The following is a 21,111-nucleotide window of genomic DNA, read 5'->3' as shown; positions in this document are numbered from 1 at the left end:
GTATTCACAGCTTTCTGAAATAGGCCAAATAATCGTTTTTTGATATGAGATGAACAATATAATTAACCTGAAAACCATTAGAAATGTTTTTCTGTTTTAATTAGCAACATCTTCACATAATATTTTTCACCAAACTGCTGGAGGCAGATGTTTGTTTTGTTACCTTTGACTTTTCTTTTTCTTTTCTTGATACTCATGGTGATACCGTATTTGTGTTTTTCTATAAGGTCCTTCCATTGTAATATTGAAAGGAAAGTTCATTTAAAAAGCTTTTTAAGCCTTAAATAAAAATCGAATCATTTCCTTGAGACATATCGTAGTGGAAAACAAAGCAGACGACAGAAAGCCTTCCCACAGTATTACAAATGAATTACAAAATTATTGTAATTTCAGTCATTTATAAATGAACATGAAAATACAAATCCTTGGCGGGTTAATTCTAATTCTCTACTTTGTTTCAGGCTCCTGGTAATGTTCATTCAGACTCAATGTGTCAGGACTTAAATACAACAAAGCCGTCGTTACTGTTCGCAGCAACAAAATGTGCTTTTCCCAAAAAGTCAAAATGGCTGCTGTGAAGAAGAGAATTCTGCCTAATCGAGAGAACCAGGTGTTGCTTCTGTCTTCATTAAAGGCTCTCCTCCCCCACACAGGTGTTCCGAGTAAGGCTTCATGACTGGACCGGTGAACCGCAGCCATGTTGGAAATAACAAGAGGTCACCATACTGTTTTACTGATTTGATATCATCCTGCTCTAAAAGGTTCATCGGAAGCGAACACACACACACAAAGAGAAAGCTGATTTCAGGCTTCCTGCGGCCGTGACTCTACAATTGTAACAGATACAAGGAGGAGGCAGTTTTACCGGCGGTGTAGTGGTCATGTGCGGTTCAGTGTCCTGTGGAGCCCCCCGGTGGTGGAAGAGCACAGGACAGGCAGCATGACGGACTGCTGCTGATATAAACCGACCTGATTATCAGTTTGTAGACTGAGCAGCACAGAATACGTGTAGGGTGATTCGTAGAGTCGCAGTAGGATGTTGAACGAGCTTTGTAGAAAGGTGGATAACAGATCATGTGATGTGGGGTTCCACACAAAGAAATTATTTAATTTAAAAAATATTAAATCTGCTCTGATTAAGTTCTTTGTTTCGGATTAGAGACACTTGGGTTTAAATTAATTTGTGAACAAATACCAAGTAAACAGGTTTGTTTTGTTTTATTATCACAGAAGCACAACAGGTACCACTATGCAGGTGAACAACAAACTCAACACTATGACAAAAAAAAAAAAAAAAAGTTTAAGGAATGCTAATAAAAACAAATCCAATCATATCACAACAGTTCTTCAACCTCCAAAACCAAAACACTACGATAGTCAGATATACATGGCAGAAAAAAAGCAAAAGCACTTTGGATTGTTTACTTTCCTTACACGTTGTACCAATACACTCATCGTAGGATCTCGACGCGCCGACAGCTTTCATCTTTTCACTCGAAAGGATTTCACTACAGCTATGAAGTACCAATTATTGGGGCTGTCACTCAAAATCCAATTGCTTTTAAGAGGATATTAGTGCTACTACTAAAATGTGTTAATTCAGAAAAGGCATTATTTAGCCAAATAAAGGAAAGCTGGAGTACCCGAGTGTAAACCTGATGACCTTTTTATTGTACATTCAAGAAATGAAGAATCCACCACCACAATCAAGAAAATAGAATTACCAATGAACCTAATTAATCGCTATGACAACTCAAATGTGAATGTAACAACATAGTTTGCGTCCTTCTATAGTTGACAACATTGATTAATCTTCAAGGAAAACGGTATAATTAAATGGAGATGCACGTGGTACATATTCCCTTGATCAAAAAGCATGGGGGAGATGAACACTTGCATGAGCTACTGTCGAGGGTTTAACACGGACAGGGATATTTATGATATGCTTGGATGGGGAAAAAAACAGGGATATGGGAAGTAAGCGGGGGGAGGAGGGGCTATCAAAAGGGCTACTCCTCGTCCGAGGAGTCCCTGTCAAAATTGTAGGCCATGAAGAATACATCGGGTCGAGGCGGGACGAGGGCGTGGCCCGGTTTCACAATCTCAAAGCCGAGGAAACTGAACGTACGTACCAGTTTAGCTGTGAGAATGAGAGAAGGAGAACAGTTATTAAAGGTCACAAAACAGGAAGCAAAAGAGAAAAGAATCCCAGTCGTTCTGAACAATAAGCGGCATGCTGGGAAAACTTACCACGATCATCTCTGTTCTTGTAGAAGCAGACAAACACGCTGACTACTTTCAGATGTTCTTCAGCGTATTCCAGGAGAGCCGCAAAACTAGACGGGAGAACAGAGGCGTTAGGAAGCAGAAAACAAACTCTGAACGAGTTCCAACGTCTACAAGACATTTGTTTTACTCCTAATTTGAGAGCTCGGGTGGGCCTCACCTCTCCTTGCTGCCCTCAGGAAGAGGGTCCAGAGGAATCTCCACATAGAGCGCGCTGCCGCTTAGGACAGCATCCCACTGTATTGTCCTGGTCAGGGTGGGACAACTTTGGAAGTGGAGTATTCCAGGGCGACCATTCCCCGCCGGCTCCTCCGTCACAATCAATTTTCGATCCTGGAAACAAAAACGCCCGTTACACATCTGGAGACAGCAGCGGGCAACGTCAAATGGGTCAGCGATGCGTTGACGGGGCGTTTCCCTTCCCGCGTGCAGCATAATTTACCTCGTGTGGCTTTTTGGCACTAACACAGTGAGAGAGAGAGTGTGTGTGTGGGGGGGGGGGGGAAGCTTACTGAGTGGAGCTGCCGAGCTGAAGGAGTGTGATCCCGTGTGCCATTCCCTCGCCCACCTGGGATCTTCAGGGGTGGGAGAGGGGCATCAGGAGCACCACAGAGGCCCCGGGCCGCGGGTACTAGTACAGTGCAGGGACAACCTGGGGGAGAGGACACAATCCCAACTCAATCACAGGAAATCCTTGCCCACTTACGGTGATTTTTTTCAGGGTTTTTTTTCTCTGCGAAAGTGTTGATAATGCATAGTCATCGAACTATATCCTCAAAGAAAAGTCAGTCATAGGTTGAAAATGTAGAGTTTGCCATTGTGAAGCAAGAAGAATAAATATATTTTCACACACGAAATAGAGTGCACATACGTATGCGAATGACTGGCTGTAGCCATTAGCAATAAATTATGATTTCCCAATACTGACATCAAGTTTTTTCTTTAAAAGCTGCATTAATCAAGCAACCGCTACTAAAGGTTGAAGTGCTCAATTTACAACAAACTGCTTACAGTAAATGTTCCTCAAAACAATAGCAGTTTGTTTACAGCGCTGTTACCAAAGTTTCTATGCGGGGTGCGACGATGCATCCGGATGTGGTGGAAGAGCGACCGACCCAAAAGTATTCGCTGCTAAAACCACAAACCCTGACTCTCATACTTAAATGTCTTTATGTGATGAGTACAAATCAAGCAGCCTAAATCAAGATGTTAGTTGATCCGTTCAAATCTACCGCAACCTCCACAAATGAAATCTATTTTGGGAGACATTTAAACAAATTGTTGGGTAAACATACTTTTCTGTGCCCTAAATAATAACGGTGCTGACTAAGCCAAGCGAAAAGGGCAGATTTTCACAAAAACACAAGTTGATCCCAGTTGGATTTACATTTACCTTTCCCCAAAACACAGGGTCATTAAATTGCTTGTGAAATAAGCCCCAAATGCTGACGTTTAAAACTGAAAAGATAAAAACTAGGAAATGTTGGCAGTTTTACAACAGAATATAAATAAAATCAGGTTGTCACTGATTAAATAGCATAACTGGTTTGACAGATTATTTCAGATAATTTGTTTTGACCACGAAATGTTCAATATAAAATAATGAATTAACTTAATAAAACAATATTTGATTAGCTGTCCTGGACGTTTGGGCTTCATCAAAACAACTGGGCAGCAAATAAATAGGTCAGATGACGCTCGCACTACACAACCTTCAGGCTTGTATTTGGGCCTTCTGGGACATTTAACATAACGGCGAAGTCTCCCACCAGCTGTTCAGCGAGCTGCGCGAAAATCTAGTTAAGAAGGGACGCAAAACACAAATGGGAATAAACATTGAAAACGTAAATAGCCCCATAAAAACAATCTGTTCCATCCGTAGGTTTAGTCATCTTATGTCGCGCTGCCTCCTCGAAGCTGCTGCGGGAAACTGACAGTTGCGTAACGATCAACCTCGCTGCTGTCAGCTGACGAGATCGTCGTGTGCTCACCTGATGGGGGGGGGGGGGGGGCTTTACCAAATAGTATTTAAGTTAAATAACGTGAGCCATGGTTTAGTTCTTTTGCGTGATCAATAACCCACTTGTTCATGTGGAAGACGGTTTGGTGTTTTAATATGCTAATGTTAGCTAACGTGAGAGAAATTCTTGTTAAAACGACGGTGTAATAATTAACGTTAAATCTATTGTTGGAATTAGCTCTACGAATTAAAAAGGTTAAGCCTTGGATGCGATTCATTCAAGACGTATTTCATCGACTACATTAAAATTGTGGACGCTAGCTGGTTAGCTATCCGGTGAGGCTAACTACAGTGACGTACCAGAGGTTCCTTAAGGTTCCTAGCTAACGTCAGCTAATGCTGCTAATGTCGTCTCTTGTACCAACAAATTATTTTTTTGAACATGACAGTTTTTAAAACAGAAATTCAAGAATCGCTACGGTCATACGTAAGCACGGGACATTGTATATAGGGGGGTTTAAGAAGCAGAACATCCATTAAAATGTAAATACGTTTCACTTCCGTTTTTTATCTGTTGCTATGCTAGCTTAGCCACCCCTCCCCCACATCACGGATAGCAGTCGGCTAGGCGAGATATTTTCTTTCATCGTGCAACAGTTACTTACTTCCCAATTATGTCACAGATACCATTACTCAAATCCGCCATTGTGGTTAAAGACTGTTGTTTTCCTTCTTTCTCGCGAGCAAAGCAATGACTGTTTAGGATCCGCTGGAGGTTGGATTTTACCATCCGGCCTCGGGTAGAGACACGACGGGCTTACTGCTCTCAGCAATCCCCAGCAAGGTAATGAACGGGCGGAGAGTCGGTGCAGGGAGTTCATACAAAAAACAGGAGTCAAGTCACCCGTAGTGAAGGGTACGTGTTTCCGGTTTGATTGTTTTGTTGACTTCAAAATACTACTCAGATGAATCGCCTCATAAAAGCCTGATATCGATAACATTGGGAACGTTTATATTAAAGATATGAGTTAAATCTAAATATAAAGTGAACGGAATGTAAACTACCCCAGGTTTATACAACTTCATAACGCTCATAGACGTATATCAAATGTATTGTTTGTGTGGTTTTATGTGTTAGCATATTGTGGTGTTTCTCACTTGATGTGATTATACAATTAATGTTAATTGTATATCTGCAAAAATACACACAACCCTTGCACATTGTACAAATATATATTGATGTTAGATATGAACTGGAAGCTATTCTGGATACTAAAATAGTGCAGGAAACAATATACACTATATTCCCCCCTCAAACGTAACAAGAAATCACTTTTATTTTGAATAATGAAAGTTGAGCTTATATTTAGCTTTACTACCTGCTAGCATGCTAGCGCTAACCAGAACGCTAACTACGGAGGCTGTTACTCTAACTTCACTTTGGACATTTTTACTGGCCTTACCTATGACCACAGTTAGAAAAACACACAAAAACCATAGGATAGTATATATATATAGTGCCGTCACGTAACTATATTTATAATGGATACACTGTCGGCGCAATTAAGTAGCGCTGTTACGTGGTGTTCGCGGCCGTTAGCGGCTGTGTTTATATGCGGGCGTCTAATGGAAAAGTACCGAGAAAAACAAAGACACTAAAGACATGTTATTGACACGTGACTACGGTCCCCTCGGGCCATTAGGAGACTCTCCCAGGAATGTGTTAATTTGTGTGTACTGCAGTGGTGGAATTACATTAAGTGCATTGTTAAGTACCAATTGTCCTAGATTAAAATTTGAGTTCAGGTATTTGTAATACACTCGACTATTCCCATTATGGACAACTTATGTTTGCGTGATATATTTCTAAGGGATGTATTGTACTTATTAGCAAATTTATCCGACAGCTATATTACTAATTTGCAAAGTATTTTGAGGATTTTACAGTCAAAACATCGTATTATATAGTATTATATTATTATTATCAATATTTTGCTTTATATATATATATATATATATATATATATATATATATTATCATGTTATCAATGCTTCTGCATTCATCGTAATCATCGTGTATTCTTCCTTTACTTAATTATCAGATTATATCATTTTTTAGATTATTTTATTTCATTTTCTTGCAATTAAATGACCGGACGATTATAAGATGTAACATTTTCAAACTACTTCGCAGAGGTTTAACAAATGAAAAAGAATGGTAATATGGAGAAAAGTCAGCATGCAATGACTTTAAAAACAGTGAGGTGTCTATCATATATGTACAGAAAAATGTACAAAAAGTACCGAAAAAAAGTCGTCTGCCATTCCTATGTTGTCAACACGATGGCGACAAAGCAGCAGCAGAACTTCAATAACCCCATGTGCAATTATTACATCATTATTATCAGGCAGCAATAATATCCTGCTCTGTAATTACCGTAATAAACAATGTTGACGTCTATGTTTAGAACTATTTATTTATCTCCTCAAATATTGCATTAAAAAGTGCAATACGTATTACTGCTTTTATCTCCCCCATATTACATTCCCAACACAGCTCAATCAAATATTTGTGACACCTGATTGCTTTCTAACATTAGAGTGGCGTCAGTATTCAAGGCTCCGGGCAGAAGAATGGCTGAAAAAACATCTGATAGAAGAAGTCATCGTGCAGCATTAAATTCTGTGTCACGATGACGATATTGTTGCTGTTACATATGCTATACAATATACTCTGGGCCATTTTTTGTTTGCAGAGAAGCGTACACAAACGACCCAATTCAGGGGGCTTATCGATTATCGTATCGTTGAGGAAGTGGTGAGGTCATTGAGTTCATTTTAAAGGACCAGTTTGACATTTTACCCTCTATAAAACTATATCATTAAGAGCTCCGACCGCTACGAAGCGACTGTGGTCGAACTCTAGGCAACAAAACAAATGCTAACCTAATATCTAGGGAATCACATCTATTGTTCGGGGGGGCATGCGAGTGTGAACAATATCTCTACTCCTCTCGCCTCTTATTTTTCCTCGCGCCTCTGCTCTCCTCCCCGCCCCCTCGCTCAGGTTTGTCCCTCCGTGCGACCCGTCGATCAGTCAGCGGCCAAGAGAAGAAAAAAAGGAAAAGAGGGCAAAAAGGCGAAGCCTGAAAGCGCGACGCGTGCAGCCGATGTACCGCTCCGCTCAAACATGGAGAGCGACACCGCGGTCAGGAGAATAAAACCCTTCGCGACGCAGAGCTACTCGGCGCCAGATAACGACGGTTCCCGAGACCGGTGCGCCGACAACGGCTACAGCGGCGACCCGAAGAGGAAGCCCGAAGTGAGCCTGTACCTGCTGCGGGAAGGACTGGCGGCTTCTCTGGTCACCGTGTTTATTTTGGTGCTGTGGGGACTCGTTCAACTGTCGTTACAGCAGCTCGTCATCGGAAAGCCGAGCGGCGAGTTCAACGCCGTGAGAGCCAGGTGAGCCCCCCCCCCTCATACACCCCCACAGACCCCGCCGCTTGCCGTTTCTCTCGCCTCTTTTAAATGTTGGCTAACGGTCCCGAGGCAGCACAGCGCCCGCTAACCTTTCCTCCAGTTTCGCCAACGGACCCGCCTAGAAAACCACTACCGGGTGTCTCGTCCACCTGTTCACCTCCACCTGTCACCCGTCACCTCCACCTGCGAGGTGTAACCTGCGACGCGGGAAAGGTGCGCGATGTCAAAACGTCCCGTGACTCCCGAGATTGTTGTAATCTTCCAAGTAGTTTTTTTTTACGTAAAGAGGAAATCTCTTTGGCAAGTTCCTGTGGGGAAACGTGTCACCGCCTCACACATTAAGACATTACAAAGGATTCATTATTTAAACCGATCCGAGGAATCCGATTGGAGTCATCTGACTTCACATCACTTCTGTTTCTCCTCGTATCATCTGCTCGGTCGTGGGAGAAAACTTCCAAATGCTCATGACATTTTGTGGGTTTTTTCCCCCAACAGCCCTGAAGGATCAGTCTATTCATATCATCTACACCACAACAGTTTTTTTGGGGGGGACAATTTTGAATATCATCTATTTTGTCGGTTGATTTTACAACTTCACACATGTTGATTTTGAAAAAGGTTGCCCTGTTTGGGTTTTTTTAGCAGCCAAAAAGCCTTCAGCCATGTGTTCATACCAAGACAAGTGCAGCATTCTTCTTCTCTCAGACTTTCAGACTATATGGAGCTGAGCCTGCGGGCCTGCGGGGCTCCTGCTGAGCCCTTCAAAGGGCCGGACCGCTCCGGGAATTGCCATCAATTTGACGTGGGGCCCCGCTGTGTAAATGAGCCAGGCACGCTGCGTTGGACAGATTAGAGCTCCGCTGGTCACAATTGTGGCTTTCACGAGTCCGCGGCCAGCCAATGGAGATTATGGGTTATGAGCTGTTGTAAAAAAAAAAAAAAAAAATGGAATGAAAGCAGCGACAGTTCGGGCATTGTTGATGTCATTCAGTACCGCGCAAGAACACAGTGTGTCACGTACGACCTTTTGGATAACAAAAAAAAACAAACACCCTCTGCATTTGATTCAACCTCGTCAGCAATTCTGCTGGTGTGGGGAGCAGAGCCGACGTCGACCTCTACCGAGACATCTGCTTCTCCACGGAGAAGTATGAAAGGCATCAGGGTTTTTTTTTTCCTGCCATATGAGTTGCTCGGATTAATATCCGGTTTCACCTTATTGCAGAAACATGGCACATTGTGAGCTGACTGGGTCAGGGCACTGGTCCAAACTCAACAGAGTTCACCTCTGGTCCAACACCTTAATTTGTTGATCTCTCATCTATCTATCAAGTGTGGAAAAATACCTACAATAAATAAATGACATATTAAGATTTTTTTGGTTTTTTGGGCCAGCAATAAAATTCTGATTAAGATCTGCTTATGAACCAGTAATAGGACCATGTTTAAATGAGCATTTAAAACAATTAAATAAACATTCAAGTCCATAGAGATATCTCAACTATGTGTGCGTACACACACACAAACGGTCTCTAACAGAAACGCATAACCACAGCTTATTATCAAGACGTGCTACGGCGTTCTGAACATCATTGCCTTATCTTTCCTCTTCCCCCTCAATCCAGACGGCACTTGGAGGAGATCACCAGCGTGGGCCCCCGTCCCGTGGGCAGCCCCGAGAACGAAGTCCTGACGGTGGACTATTTGTTGGAGCAGATCGAGACCATCCGGGTGGAGTCGGCGGCGGGGCCCCATCAGCTCGCGGTGGACGTGCAGCGGCCCACCGGCACCTTCTCCATCGACTTTCTAGGGGGCTTCACCAGCTACTATGACCGGGTCACCAACATCGCCGTCAGGCTGGAGCCCAAAGGGGGAGCGCAGCACCTCATGCTCGCCAACTGCCACTTTGACACGGTGGCCAACAGTCCAGGTACGGCGACGGATCCGTCCGCTTAGAGTAAACGGAAGAGAAAATACAGTGGAGCAATAAACTCAGAGAGATAGAAAAACAAACAAAGAACGCCTCGCACATATTAACTTACTTTATATAAAAAGTCAGCACGGCCAACTGATTCTCCCTGCCAAATTGCCAAATTACTTCAATGAACTCCCTTTTCTTTCTAGTCTAAAGCACGCAGGTGAAGTACTCAGCCTTTGATTTGTAGTCTCTCTCTTCTAAACCTTCACAGAGCTTTTGGGGGACGGGGGGGGCTAATATCTAGCCGGGCACAATTGGCATCGGCGGAAGCATGAATGGTACCCAGACCGACAGCTTCACATTCAGTCCCGAAAGCTGGAGCACATGATCACCCGCTAATAAAATATTGTTTTATTAAGTTAATTTATTATTTTATATGGGATCACCCCGTCCCCCCTCCCCCCTCCCTCGTCCCCCCACTTGTCACATTTATTCTCGGTAAATTGTGTCGACCAGTCTAATCTTTCTGCATCACGTGCCCGGTTCACATGCACTTTTTTTCCCCTTTTCTTCTCATTATTCCCCCCTTTTTTCCTTTTGTGCTCTCGCCATAATGCAAGCGGCCGGGCTTCTTGGCCGGTACCAACCGGCCACATTCTTCTCATGCTTGCACCCCGAGCCTCCTCCCCTCCGTTCTCGCGTGTCCCGGTTTTTGTCATTCCGATCACATGCATGCGTTTTAGTCTCCACCTCGGGACACTTGGATGATCTGTTTCAGTTTAAACCAGGACCATCTTGTGTTTCCTGAAACGAATGTGAAAAGCAAGACCGAGTGGGGTTTTGAGTGTTTTTGACAAACACACACTGGTTCCCTTGTTTTTAGGTGCCAGTGATGACGCAGTGAGCTGTGCAGTCATGCTGGAGGTCCTCCATTCGTTGGCCAATCAATCTACTCCTCTTCTTCATGGAGTGGTCTTCCTCTTTAACGGGGCAGAGGAAAATATTCTCCAGGTAAACGGAAGTTTTACACTTTTGGTTTGTACCGTCATTTTATTTCTAACATTACATTTTCTTATTTCCACTGTTGCGTTCTTACTTTGTCTTTTTGTTTTAATGCTTCTCCCCATCAGGCCAGTCACGGTTTCATTACTCAGCATCCGTGGGCCAAGCAGGTGCGAGCCTTTATTAACTTGGAGGCTGCAGGTGTTGGCGGCAAGGAGGTTGTTTTTCAGACAGGTACTTTACCCCAAAGGAATGTTCTCCTTTATTCTTCTTTTCCTGGTTTCTTCTGCATGTTTGTTTTGCACTTGCAATGCATTTTCTTTTTAGCCGCAATGATTAAACCATTAGTTGCCAACAATATAAATTGATTGAATTGATGTGTTTTCATATGTTAAAAGTTTGGGTTTATTCACCATATCTATGTACTTTAAACTGAAAATATTTGATTTGTGGACAAATCACGTTTGAAGGTGTTTTTTTGTTTTTCCAAAACACAGAGCTACATTTTTCTTTTTATATCAAACAACTAATTCAGTAATCAAGAAAAACATTTGTCTCTGATTATTTTAGCGCTCCAACTATGGGAGGCTGTCTCTACCTCTTTATTAAACAATTACCGCTTATTTAAGGTGCCTGTAAGAAAATATGTATACAAAAGACATAATTTGATGCAAGTTTGAGGCACAACTGGTATGTGTTGTTGTACATTTAAATGGCTCAACGGCCTGACGGCAACAAAACCACAAAAAAGCTTAAAGGCAAGACGATATGCGGAATGTCCTGAGGGTCTTTTCCTCCTGTTCCCCCAAAGGTCCAGAGAACCCGTGGCTGGTCCAGGCCTACGTCCATGCAGCCAAACACCCCTTTGCCTCCGTCGTTGGCCAAGAGGTCTTTCAGAGTGGCATCATCCCCTCTGACACCGACTTCCGCATCTACAGAGACTTTGGTAACATCCCAGGTAATGCAGCACAAGCCGCTGAATAGTCTTAGGAAGCGCATAAAAGCGTAAGTATTTTTTTTTGTACCCTTCCTTTCGATCTTATTTTGTGAACACATGTTTCATTCTTCTCTGAAGGAATTGATCTGGCTTTCATTGAAAACGGTTTCATCTATCACACCAAGCACGACACTTCCGACAGGATCCTGACCGACTCGATACAGAGAGCCGGTAAGCAGCACGCGCCCGCGCTGATGTGTCACGGACGCAAACCCGCTGTCCTCCACTTTCAGACTGGTCAACAATCTGCTTGACGTCATTACTTCCCCCGAGAACTAAGAAAACGCATACACGCACGCAACGCCGCCTCAGCCTTTCGCTGTGTTGCTGTTGTTTTTGCTTCACTTGGCAGAGAATCCAATCATTCAGCATCTAAAACCTGAGGCAGTTGGCATCTTTTACTCCCTCGGGAGCTGGCGGACACCCGCTCCTCTTACTGCGCTGCGCAGTGACTCACGGTCGAGGGCATGAATTATTAGGGAGAGAAAGGGAGTTTTCAGGGGTAGGTAGAAGGCATTTTTAGAGTGCCGAAAAGGAAGCAGGGCATTTGGGTGAGGTCAAGGGTAGATGCTGCACAGGGAGGTACAACCGTAGCTCTGCCACTTTTCAACAAATTGGGGGGGGGATCTGCAAGGCTAGCATTGCTCTATTGTAGATGCATTGTTTTCCTAAAACGAAACCTGGTTTGTAAAGATATTATTATGTAGATCTGTAAACAACGGCGTGGCAAAATGTGTTACTGTTGAATAAAATGATTATCTGAAGTAACAGTGAAATTCAGAGAGGAAAGTTGTAGGTAAATCATTCAGCGGATGGGCTTGGCAGTGCAGCGAACCCGACACAAGTAGATGTTGTACACTCGGTTGTTTACACTTTGCATTGTGGATTCAGGCCGACGAACAATGGAGCTCTGTCTGTGTGTGTGTCTGTGTCTATGTGTGTGTGTGTGTGTGTGTGTGTGTGTGTGTGTGTGTGTGTGTGTGTGTGTGTGTGTGTGTGCCCTGTGCAATCTGCACTACAAAGAGCCACTCAGATAAAAGAAACTTGGCCTTGTGTAGCAGTGGCCCACGCAGCGACATGCTTCTAGCCATGAAGTCCACTATTTCACCCTTATACTGCAGTATAACTGTTGTATAACAATGACGGGCCATTTAAGCCATAAATCGCTTAACACACACACACACACACACACACACACATTACTATACTCTTTGGCATAGTAGTGTTTCGGTCATAGATTGAATTTCCTCTCACATTCTCTCTCCCTGTAATACTCATCTAACAGACAAGTGAGTTTGGGCGTGATATTGCAGTATGAAGGCCAGGAACGCCAATCGATTTTTGTTATTCTCTAGTTTTTCCCCTTTCCATGAATTCCATACAGTCCCAGTTTTGAATGGAGGGAACCCGCTTTATCGTGTCCCCCCCCCCCGTCGGCTTTGAACCGTCTCTCCTTGATGCTCACTTCCTGTTTCCAGGCGACAACATCCTGGCGGTGCTGAGGCACCTGGTGATGTCCGAGAAGCTGGCAGACTCCTCCGAGTATCGCCATGGCAACATGGTCTTCTTTGACCTGCTGGGGGTGGTTGTGGTGGCCTACCCGGCCCGCGTCGGCACCATCCTCAATTACATGGTAGCCGCAGCGAGCTTCCTCTATCTGGCCAAGAAAGCCTCACAACCAGGCAACGGGGGTAAGTCGCCTTACCGCCTCAGGCGTGTTGCAAGTCGTGGCTTCTGCCACCGCCGGGTGCTCGTGTTGTGTGTTTGCTGCTTCCGTGGCTTTGTTCAAATGTTTCCCCTGCAAACCGTGAAGTGAATTTCGCCTCGTACAAACTTCCAACACAGTTTCACAATCTCTCCCTTGTGTCCCTGTAAGGTGGGCGGTACGTTCGAGACCTGGCCTGCGCCACGGGCGTGGCGCTCCTGAGTTGGTTCGTCACGCTGATGTCGGTGCTGATTGTCGCGCTGCTCGTCACTCTGCTGGGCCGCTCAATGTTTTGGTACAACCACTTCTACGCCTCAATCTGCCTGTATGGGACTGCTGCCTCGGGCAAGATAATCCTCATTCACACGCTGGCCAAGAACTTGTACTACGGAGTAAGTGTTCTTTTAATGTGGGGGAGGCCTTTTAAAGGGGCAGTTTGACATTCCACCCACCGGCACCCCGGGATGTGTTGCTTCCTCCGGATCTTATGCTAAACTAACTACCCTTTTTATTCCAGCTCCATAAAGAAGGGTCAGAAATAAGATGAAAACGTTTTTAGATTGATATTTAATGATCGTTATTGTTGAATGAAACATGCTTTTCCTCTCGAGCGCTCAACTCTTAACTTCTTTCCTCTATTAGATTTGAATGTATGTGTTTGAAGGCACTATTACCTTCAGCCTAATATCTCATATTGACTCACCAAGCTCCGATTTAATGGGGAAGCCAAACAGTTCCCCTTTCCTGTGATTTCAGAAGAGCAACTGATTATACAAGTGTGCAAGTGTCAGACCAGCCGTCGCCTCTCAGAATGATCACCCACCACATAGTGACTGATGCTGTGACCAACTGACATGTCGTGCTGCGGGTGTCTCATTTATAAATCTATATGTTCTTCCCATGTGCCCCTGGTTTACAGTCACTGTTCTGATTTCACCACAGTAACTGAAGCAGTTAACACCCCAAATGAGTTCCTCCTGTATTGATAGATGTGTTCCCTTTTTTTTCGTTCTGTTTCAAAAACGGTCAACGGTTTAAAGTTCCTGTTGTAGGAACGTGGGAAGTCGTATTGACGACTCTTTGACCCTGTACGTGGTTCTCACTGGCAGGGATTTCAGATGTAACGCACTGTTCTTTGCGGCGCATTGCATCCAAGCAACGTACAGCCTAAAATAAAAAAAAAGTCTCATGCGTATATGTGTATTTCCCCCCGCAGGGAGTCCGTTTGGTGGGGCTGGGGGATCTCTACTTTGACGTGAGCTTGTTGCTGTGGTGCTGCAGCCTGGTGTGGCTCACCCAGCAGGGCCTGTGTTCAGCCTATGTGCCCATGCTAATGGTGGCCTTCCCTCTGCTCACCAAGCTGCTGCTGGCCAAGGAATTCAAACACAGAGGTGAACTCTGCACTCGCTTTACAGTGACTGTTGTAGATACTCTGATGTATTATTAGTAGCTGGCATCCGGAACATTGATTTATCTCAAGATCGATATGTTCTTTTTTGAACATTGACTACTTCATTAACGTCATGCATGCGTCATCACGTGGGCGCCTGTTGACGGCGTCCGCGGGAGATTCTCCGGATCCGTGACTCCTCCATCTCTCTGCAGGAGCCTCGATGAAGTACAGCGTGCTCTATTTGTTGGGCCTGACGTTGCCGTACGTCCACTTCATGTTCCTCATCTGGGTGGTGTTTGAGATTTTCACTCCCATAATGGGGCGCAGCGGAACCGAGATCCCCCCCGAGGTGGTGATGGCCACCCTGGTCACCCTGGCAACCATCTTCATCTCCTCCTTTTTTGTGAGTATTCCCACTCAACGCACAGCGAAGGATATCCATTTGCATTTGTATGATGTTTTTGTCATCACCTTGGAGTCACGTCGGCGACATTGGTGGTTGTTTACACGGGAGAGAATACACGTAACTAAACCGCTTCATTGTGTTCCAGCAGCAACCTTTTGTTTGAGCAGTTTATTGACATTAGTTGTTTGACTTCAGATAAGCAAACCCAACAGGCAGACGACTGACACAGAGGCAGTTAAACTAAACGTTAACCTTTAGATGGTGGCTTAGTATTCTTAATAGAGTGTTTTTAATGAATAAAAAGTAGTATTTAAAAGTATTTCCCAGTTCACTGAAAGTGTTCCTACATCTGTTGTGATTTGACAAAGACTGCAGTGTGGATTGTCGCTCCACATGGGTAACCTGTTCTATTTCTCCGTCTCAGCTGCATTTCATCTACTTGGCGCGGAGCACGAAGTGGATCCTGGCCGGTCTGGGCTCGGTCTTCGTCTTCACGTTCCTGTTGATGTCCTGTGGCCTCCTCTTCCCTTACTCCGGCAGTGCGGACAGCCCGCGGCCAAAACGAGTCTTCCTGCAGGTTCCACACTGTTTTTACTAATAAACACTAAACACATAAACACTTTCAACACGGCTCCTTTTGAAAAGTCATCATTTTCAGTCTGTCCCCGGGTGAGCGTCCCTGTTTGCATGATCCAAATCTCCTAGATGAGATACAAAAGCCCACATGTTTTTTTTGTGAGTAGATCAATGTACTCTGATTCCAATCCTCCACCTGCTGACCTGTAAACTACACGCCTCCACTTACATAACGGCAGAACAAGGCGGGTTGAAGCAAAGCGAGTTCTTACAGCAAAGTAAATGAAGGAACCGTCCCCCGCGCCCTCCTGCAGCATACGACGCGGACGTTCCACAATCTCCGGGGCCAGGTGGAGAGCCAGGACTCGGGTCTGTGGATCAACAGCTTCGACTACACGGGCATCCAGCACATCACGCCCCTCATCCCCGAGATCAACGACAGCGTCCGCACCAGCTGCAGAGAGGACCGACCGTTCTGCGGTTACCCCTGGTTTCTGCCCGTGAAGTTCCTCAGCAAGTCAGTGACGCGGAGTTGACGGCGTTTCTTTGACCGCTCTCTATCTATCTATCTCTTTCTTGCATGATGTAATTGTCCTCGTGTGTTTAAATGCGTCATATTTCTTATGCTCTTGCTCATCCCAAGTGTTTTGTGGTGTGTCGGCAGGAAGAACTGGTACCTCCCCGCGCCGGAAGTGTCTCCCAGCGCGCCGGTCGAGTTCAGCCTGCTGTCCAGAGAGGAGACCAGCTGGGGGACGATCAAGATGACCTTCAGTGTGAAAGGTCAGGAGCACTTTATGTGGCCAAATCAATACAAAGCCCCCAAAAAAACTGCGCTACTTTTTAGGACTTGCCGACAGAGATAAAACTCCCGAGCGCAACATCAAATTGCGGTCCAGACAAGTCTTGGATGATGTCAGAAGCACATTTACTGACGGGGCAGAACGAGCTCGCTGGGTATGATGAATATACGCGCTGACAGATCAGTTTGAATGGAGAGGTTTCATCTGCGCTGAGGTCAAGTCTGTAGTGAGATTTAGAAACGTTAAACCAACTTACTGAACGTTCAGGATTGATGTTGCCAATATTGGTTGACCAAATATTCTCACCTCACCATGATCCCATCAGACCTGCAGGGCTCTAACAATTTGTTATAGAAATCCAGATATTTGAGTTTTTCTGAGGACTTCAGCGACATCTCAATCGAAACTTGCAAATATAAAATGCTTGAGCGCTGCAGAACGACTGCATGGAAGTGCAGCACTCGGCTCTAATAAACATTTATGCCTTCTAGTGTATCCTTTTTGTTTTAAACAATGGCTTCACCCATTAAAGTAGCCATTTTGTACGTGTGCAGGTCCCTGCCACATGTCCCTCTACCTGATGCCTCACCGAGGAGCCAGTCTCTCCACCTGGTCCTTCGGGGACGGCACCCCTCAGTTCGACCTGAGCGGGGAATATTTTGTCTTCTATTCCCACGGCCTCGACGCCCCCACGTGGATCTTCTGGTTTGAAATCCAGGTACCGTCTGCAGCTCGCGCTTATTATCAACGTCTCACACTGCTGCTCTGTTTTGTATTTATTATGTTTTTGGGCTGTAAGTTCATCCAAATGTCTCAGGAAGGGCGAGAGGGAACTTGACATCTAGCAATAAACATTTTTATGGGTTACCAAATGATGTTATACTGTGACTAGTTATGTCATACTATGCAATGACATTTTCAAGAATGACAAGAAATATGATACAATGACATTTTCATGGCATGCAATACTTACTGTTACTTTTAAGCCATATTTTTTGACATATTTTCATACTTTACTGGGACATTTATAACATTTTAATGACAGTCATGATCATTTTGTGACCTAGTGTACTCCTATTTTTATGGCATACTCTACTATAACATTATTTAATTTTTTTGATCCACTATACGATATATATTTCTTGCCGTACTGTGTTGTAAATTCCATGAATAGCTGTTTTTCCTGTTCCCAGTATTTACTGGGATTTACTATTATTGTCCGTTTATCACCTCAGTCTGTGATGTCTGTAGGAGTTCAGCTCCAGATTCCATATGAAAACTCTTTTAATCTGTATTAACAATTCCATGAGTTTCCAACTGCATGACCTTTTTTCTTTAAAAAAAAAAAAAAAATCTGTTGCCTAATCTAAAGCACATGCAGCTTAATCCGGCTAAAGACGAGGTCATTTTTTTCTCAGGGGCTTGCAAAAATGCCCGGTCTGGTTCTGCGCCCCCACCCCCTCCCCCCCACACTCCCACTCCCACGTTTAACTCTATGCTTTCCCTTGAAACTCCTTGTGCTCTTTTCCTCCGTCAGCCTCCCAGGGACCCGGACCCGTCGGGCCCCGAGGGGATGATCTCCGTCGCCATCTCCACCCACTATTTCTTTGGGCGAGACAGTAGGACTGCTCAGCTGGAGGAAGTCCTCCGCAGGTTCCCCACGTGGTCTTTCCCTTCATCTTGGGTCAGTACCTACGACATGTACCGATACTGAGGAATGCCGCGCAGCCACAGGAAAGCCGAGGGGGCGCCGGAGGGGTTTGCAGCCCCCCCTCCCTCCCCTCCCCGCCTCCCCTCTGTGAGAAGGACTGATAAAGATTTTCAAGGAACAATACAGAGGACGAGCCTTGACGCCTTTCCCTCCCCCCCCCCCCCATCCTTCCAACCGGGCCGAGAGTCGGCTTAGTAGCTCCCCGAGCAGGAGGACGCGGTGAGACACGCCGCCGACTAACTGTGTGAAGTCTGTTTTTTAAACTTTTTTATTTACTGAGGCTTAACAACATCTAACCCCCCCCCCCCCCCCCCCCCTCACTTTCTCTCCTCCTTCCTCTTTCTCTCTTTCTCTCTTTCTGAATAATGTTGCTCATCTACTTCCCCTGAACGCACCACCGCTATCCGCACTGCAGGTGTAGTAACACACTGACGGGTCCGTTCCAAAGGGGGGGGGGGGGGGGGGGGGTTATTGTCCGACTTTATCTGGAAACTTTGACACTTTTGACACTCACGCGCCCTAGTTTTGTTGTGTAAACGATTCCTCAATAACACCACTCGGTAGTTGCCCCCTCTGCCCTTGAGCTGTCGGAGAATCTGCCACGCCGAGAAAGAAACAGGCCGGCTAAATAAATTTAAAAAAAAACCTCAACGTGACCTTGTCTGAGGCGCCTTCGCTTTCCTGAGCGTCTTTGTGTTTTTTTTTTCCACCTGATGGAAATTTACACAAACGTGTAACGACTTCGTGCTCGATCAGACTCGCGGGGCAACGAGGACTTGTGGCGCTGCGAATGCATCGTGATGTCAGATCATTAACCAAGCCTTGTGGGCAACTTGGAGGGGGGGGGGCGAGGAAACCAGCAATACAACTCCACACACTCATTAACAGCGTCCGTGCCGGTCAGCTTGGGGCCGGATATTTTAACTACTGTAAAAGGATTCGTAGTTCGTTCAGGACTTGACCTCTGCTACGTGCCAAGAGCGGTTTCCAACAGCACCGATGAACGTATTTAAATGTTCAAATGATTAACCGAAGGACAAGAACTGACCTGTAAAATAAAAGTCTTATACAGATCAAAGATTCGTAAAAATGACCTCTGCTTCGGGCGCAGGTTGAAGCATGACGGCTGTTGGACATTCTGCAGGGAAGTTCATACTTCTGCTGTATTTCCTCTCCCCTTCTAGTCGACGTAGCGAGGAATACTCGCGCATTGGTGCTGCTGTTCACTCATTTCGGGGTGTGTTGCTAATATTTCTTAGACATCCCTACTTTTTTTTTTTTTCCTCCCCTGGACCACGAGCACAATCCAGTTAACGTATGCCCTCCTTTAGAGTCCACTTCACACAGTCGACCCCGCAGACGCTCGGCTAACGAGGCCTTCCGACCGCTTTCAGTCACCACTACCTCCACAACGACCTAAAAGTCGGCTACGGCTGCGAACGCGTTCGTAAAAACTAGTTTGAATGTTATTCTGGGAAAGTTTTAAAGCACCGTCCCGTTCGCCCGTGCCTCTGCTGACTAAGTAGCTCTGACGGTTCCCTTCATATTGGAATGGCCAAAAAAAAAAAGCTGTCGCATCGGATCAGCTGAGCAAACTCGTCTTTTCGTCCACTCTGTAACCCCAGATGCCAGCCGGGGCCTTTTAACGTTGCGCTCCCTAAAGACGCACAACGTGTTTACTGTGGTGCACACAAACGTCTCGGTGGTCTCGACGGCGTCGGGGTACAAAGTGCAACAGGAAATCCATCCCGGCCTTTACAACACTTGAAAAACCGGTCGCCCTACTATGCTCCTTTTTTTTCTTAAACGTTCAACCAAAAGTCCTTAAAGAAGCCGACTGTGCATCTGCTGAGGAGGACGGTGGGACACGATTGAAAGCTGCGCAGCATGTGGGGGTTTTTGTATGTAGATGTCTCCTCAGTGCACAAACACTGAGACTGGTTTAAATCTGTTTCTTTGTAGGTGCTCCAGTTGATATGCAGAGTGTTTATGGGAGAAACGTCTGTGAAGTGAAGTGGCAGTGTTTCGTTTTTAGACTCTGCAGGAAAGCGTAGAATACAAGTTAAAAAAATAAAAAAAGCTTTTTTACATTTCCAACCACGTAACAGTGTGTTGTTTAAGGTTATGACAAATTGGGTCGACCATCGAAGAACAAAGGGTGTGATTGTTTCATTCTAAAGCACCAACATGGGAGCAGCTGCTTTGAATGTGACCACGGGAAAGAAAGGAAGGAAGGAGGAAAGAAAATTGTTTTAATTGTTTGCAAAAGAATCTGTGTTGATGTAACCGAAGTGAAGACTAAGCGCTGTGCAGTGTGTATTTGTTCTGTGTGTGTACACACACACACACACACACACACACACACACACACACACACTGATCGGAGCTTTATCTTCAACTCATGTTCACTCAAGTTTTCATATCAGCTTGAGAAATAAGCAGTTTAACTGAAATCTGTTCTGGGATACAAATTGAAATGTCTTAACGCCTGTTGTTCAAGTCCGTTCTCTTTTTTTTTAAAAAGATGTTCAATTTGTTAACACTGTTATTGTTGCCTGAACGGTTTGTAGTCCGAAATCTCCACCCATGACTTACCAGTTGGGTTTTTGTTCTGGAAGTCAAATTAAGAGGTGACTGAAATGTAATTGTTTTGATTCATTTGTCACTTAAAACAAGTTCAACCGCTGTTTTGCTGTTTAAAAATTGCATATTTGTCCTGTCAATATGAATCAAGTGATTGATGTGGTGACAGGGTATCCATGTGTTGAATGGATGGGATGATTCAACATTATGCAAAAAGCTTGAATTAAATTGGCACTTGTACAGCAATTAATGTTTATTACGTTAGCATTCTTCTATTTACAACACGTG

The 21,111-nt window shown here is 44.8% G+C and overlaps 2 protein-coding genes across 2 annotated transcripts; one reads left to right on the top strand and one right to left on the bottom strand.

Moving 5' to 3' along the window:
- Positions 1-1,203: 1,203 nt before the first annotated feature.
- Positions 1,204-5,113, bottom strand: oaz1b (ornithine decarboxylase antizyme 1b). Its single transcript, XM_040197866.2, is given in 6 exon segments — positions 1,204-2,140; positions 2,251-2,336; positions 2,447-2,619; positions 2,799-2,885; positions 2,887-2,938; positions 4,912-5,113. Coding segments are annotated over 6 exon segments (654 nt in total). The 5' UTR covers positions 5,037-5,113; the 3' UTR covers positions 1,204-2,009.
- A 2,174-nt stretch (positions 5,114-7,287) lies between these two features.
- On the top strand, positions 7,288-21,069 carry ermp1 (endoplasmic reticulum metallopeptidase 1). Its single transcript, XM_040197045.2, has 15 exons — positions 7,288-7,711; positions 9,358-9,662; positions 10,534-10,661; positions 10,781-10,886; positions 11,464-11,610; positions 11,728-11,820; positions 13,128-13,340; positions 13,526-13,746; positions 14,571-14,745; positions 14,960-15,150; positions 15,578-15,730; positions 16,044-16,246; positions 16,394-16,509; positions 17,084-17,247; positions 18,067-21,069. Exons 1-15 carry the CDS (start codon positions 7,437-7,439, stop codon positions 18,241-18,243), a joined length of 2,667 nt encoding a protein of 888 aa, XP_040052979.1. The 5' UTR covers positions 7,288-7,436; the 3' UTR covers positions 18,244-21,069.
- The last annotated feature ends 42 nt before the right edge of the window (positions 21,070-21,111 follow it).

Source organism: Gasterosteus aculeatus, chromosome 14, assembly GCF_964276395.1.
Source record: "Gasterosteus aculeatus chromosome 14, fGasAcu3.hap1.1, whole genome shotgun sequence".
In the NCBI taxonomy this organism is placed as follows: Eukaryota; Metazoa; Chordata; class Actinopteri; order Perciformes; family Gasterosteidae; genus Gasterosteus; species Gasterosteus aculeatus.
The sequence above is the reverse complement of the archived record's forward strand: the minus strand, read 5'-3'. Positions and strand labels throughout refer to the sequence as shown.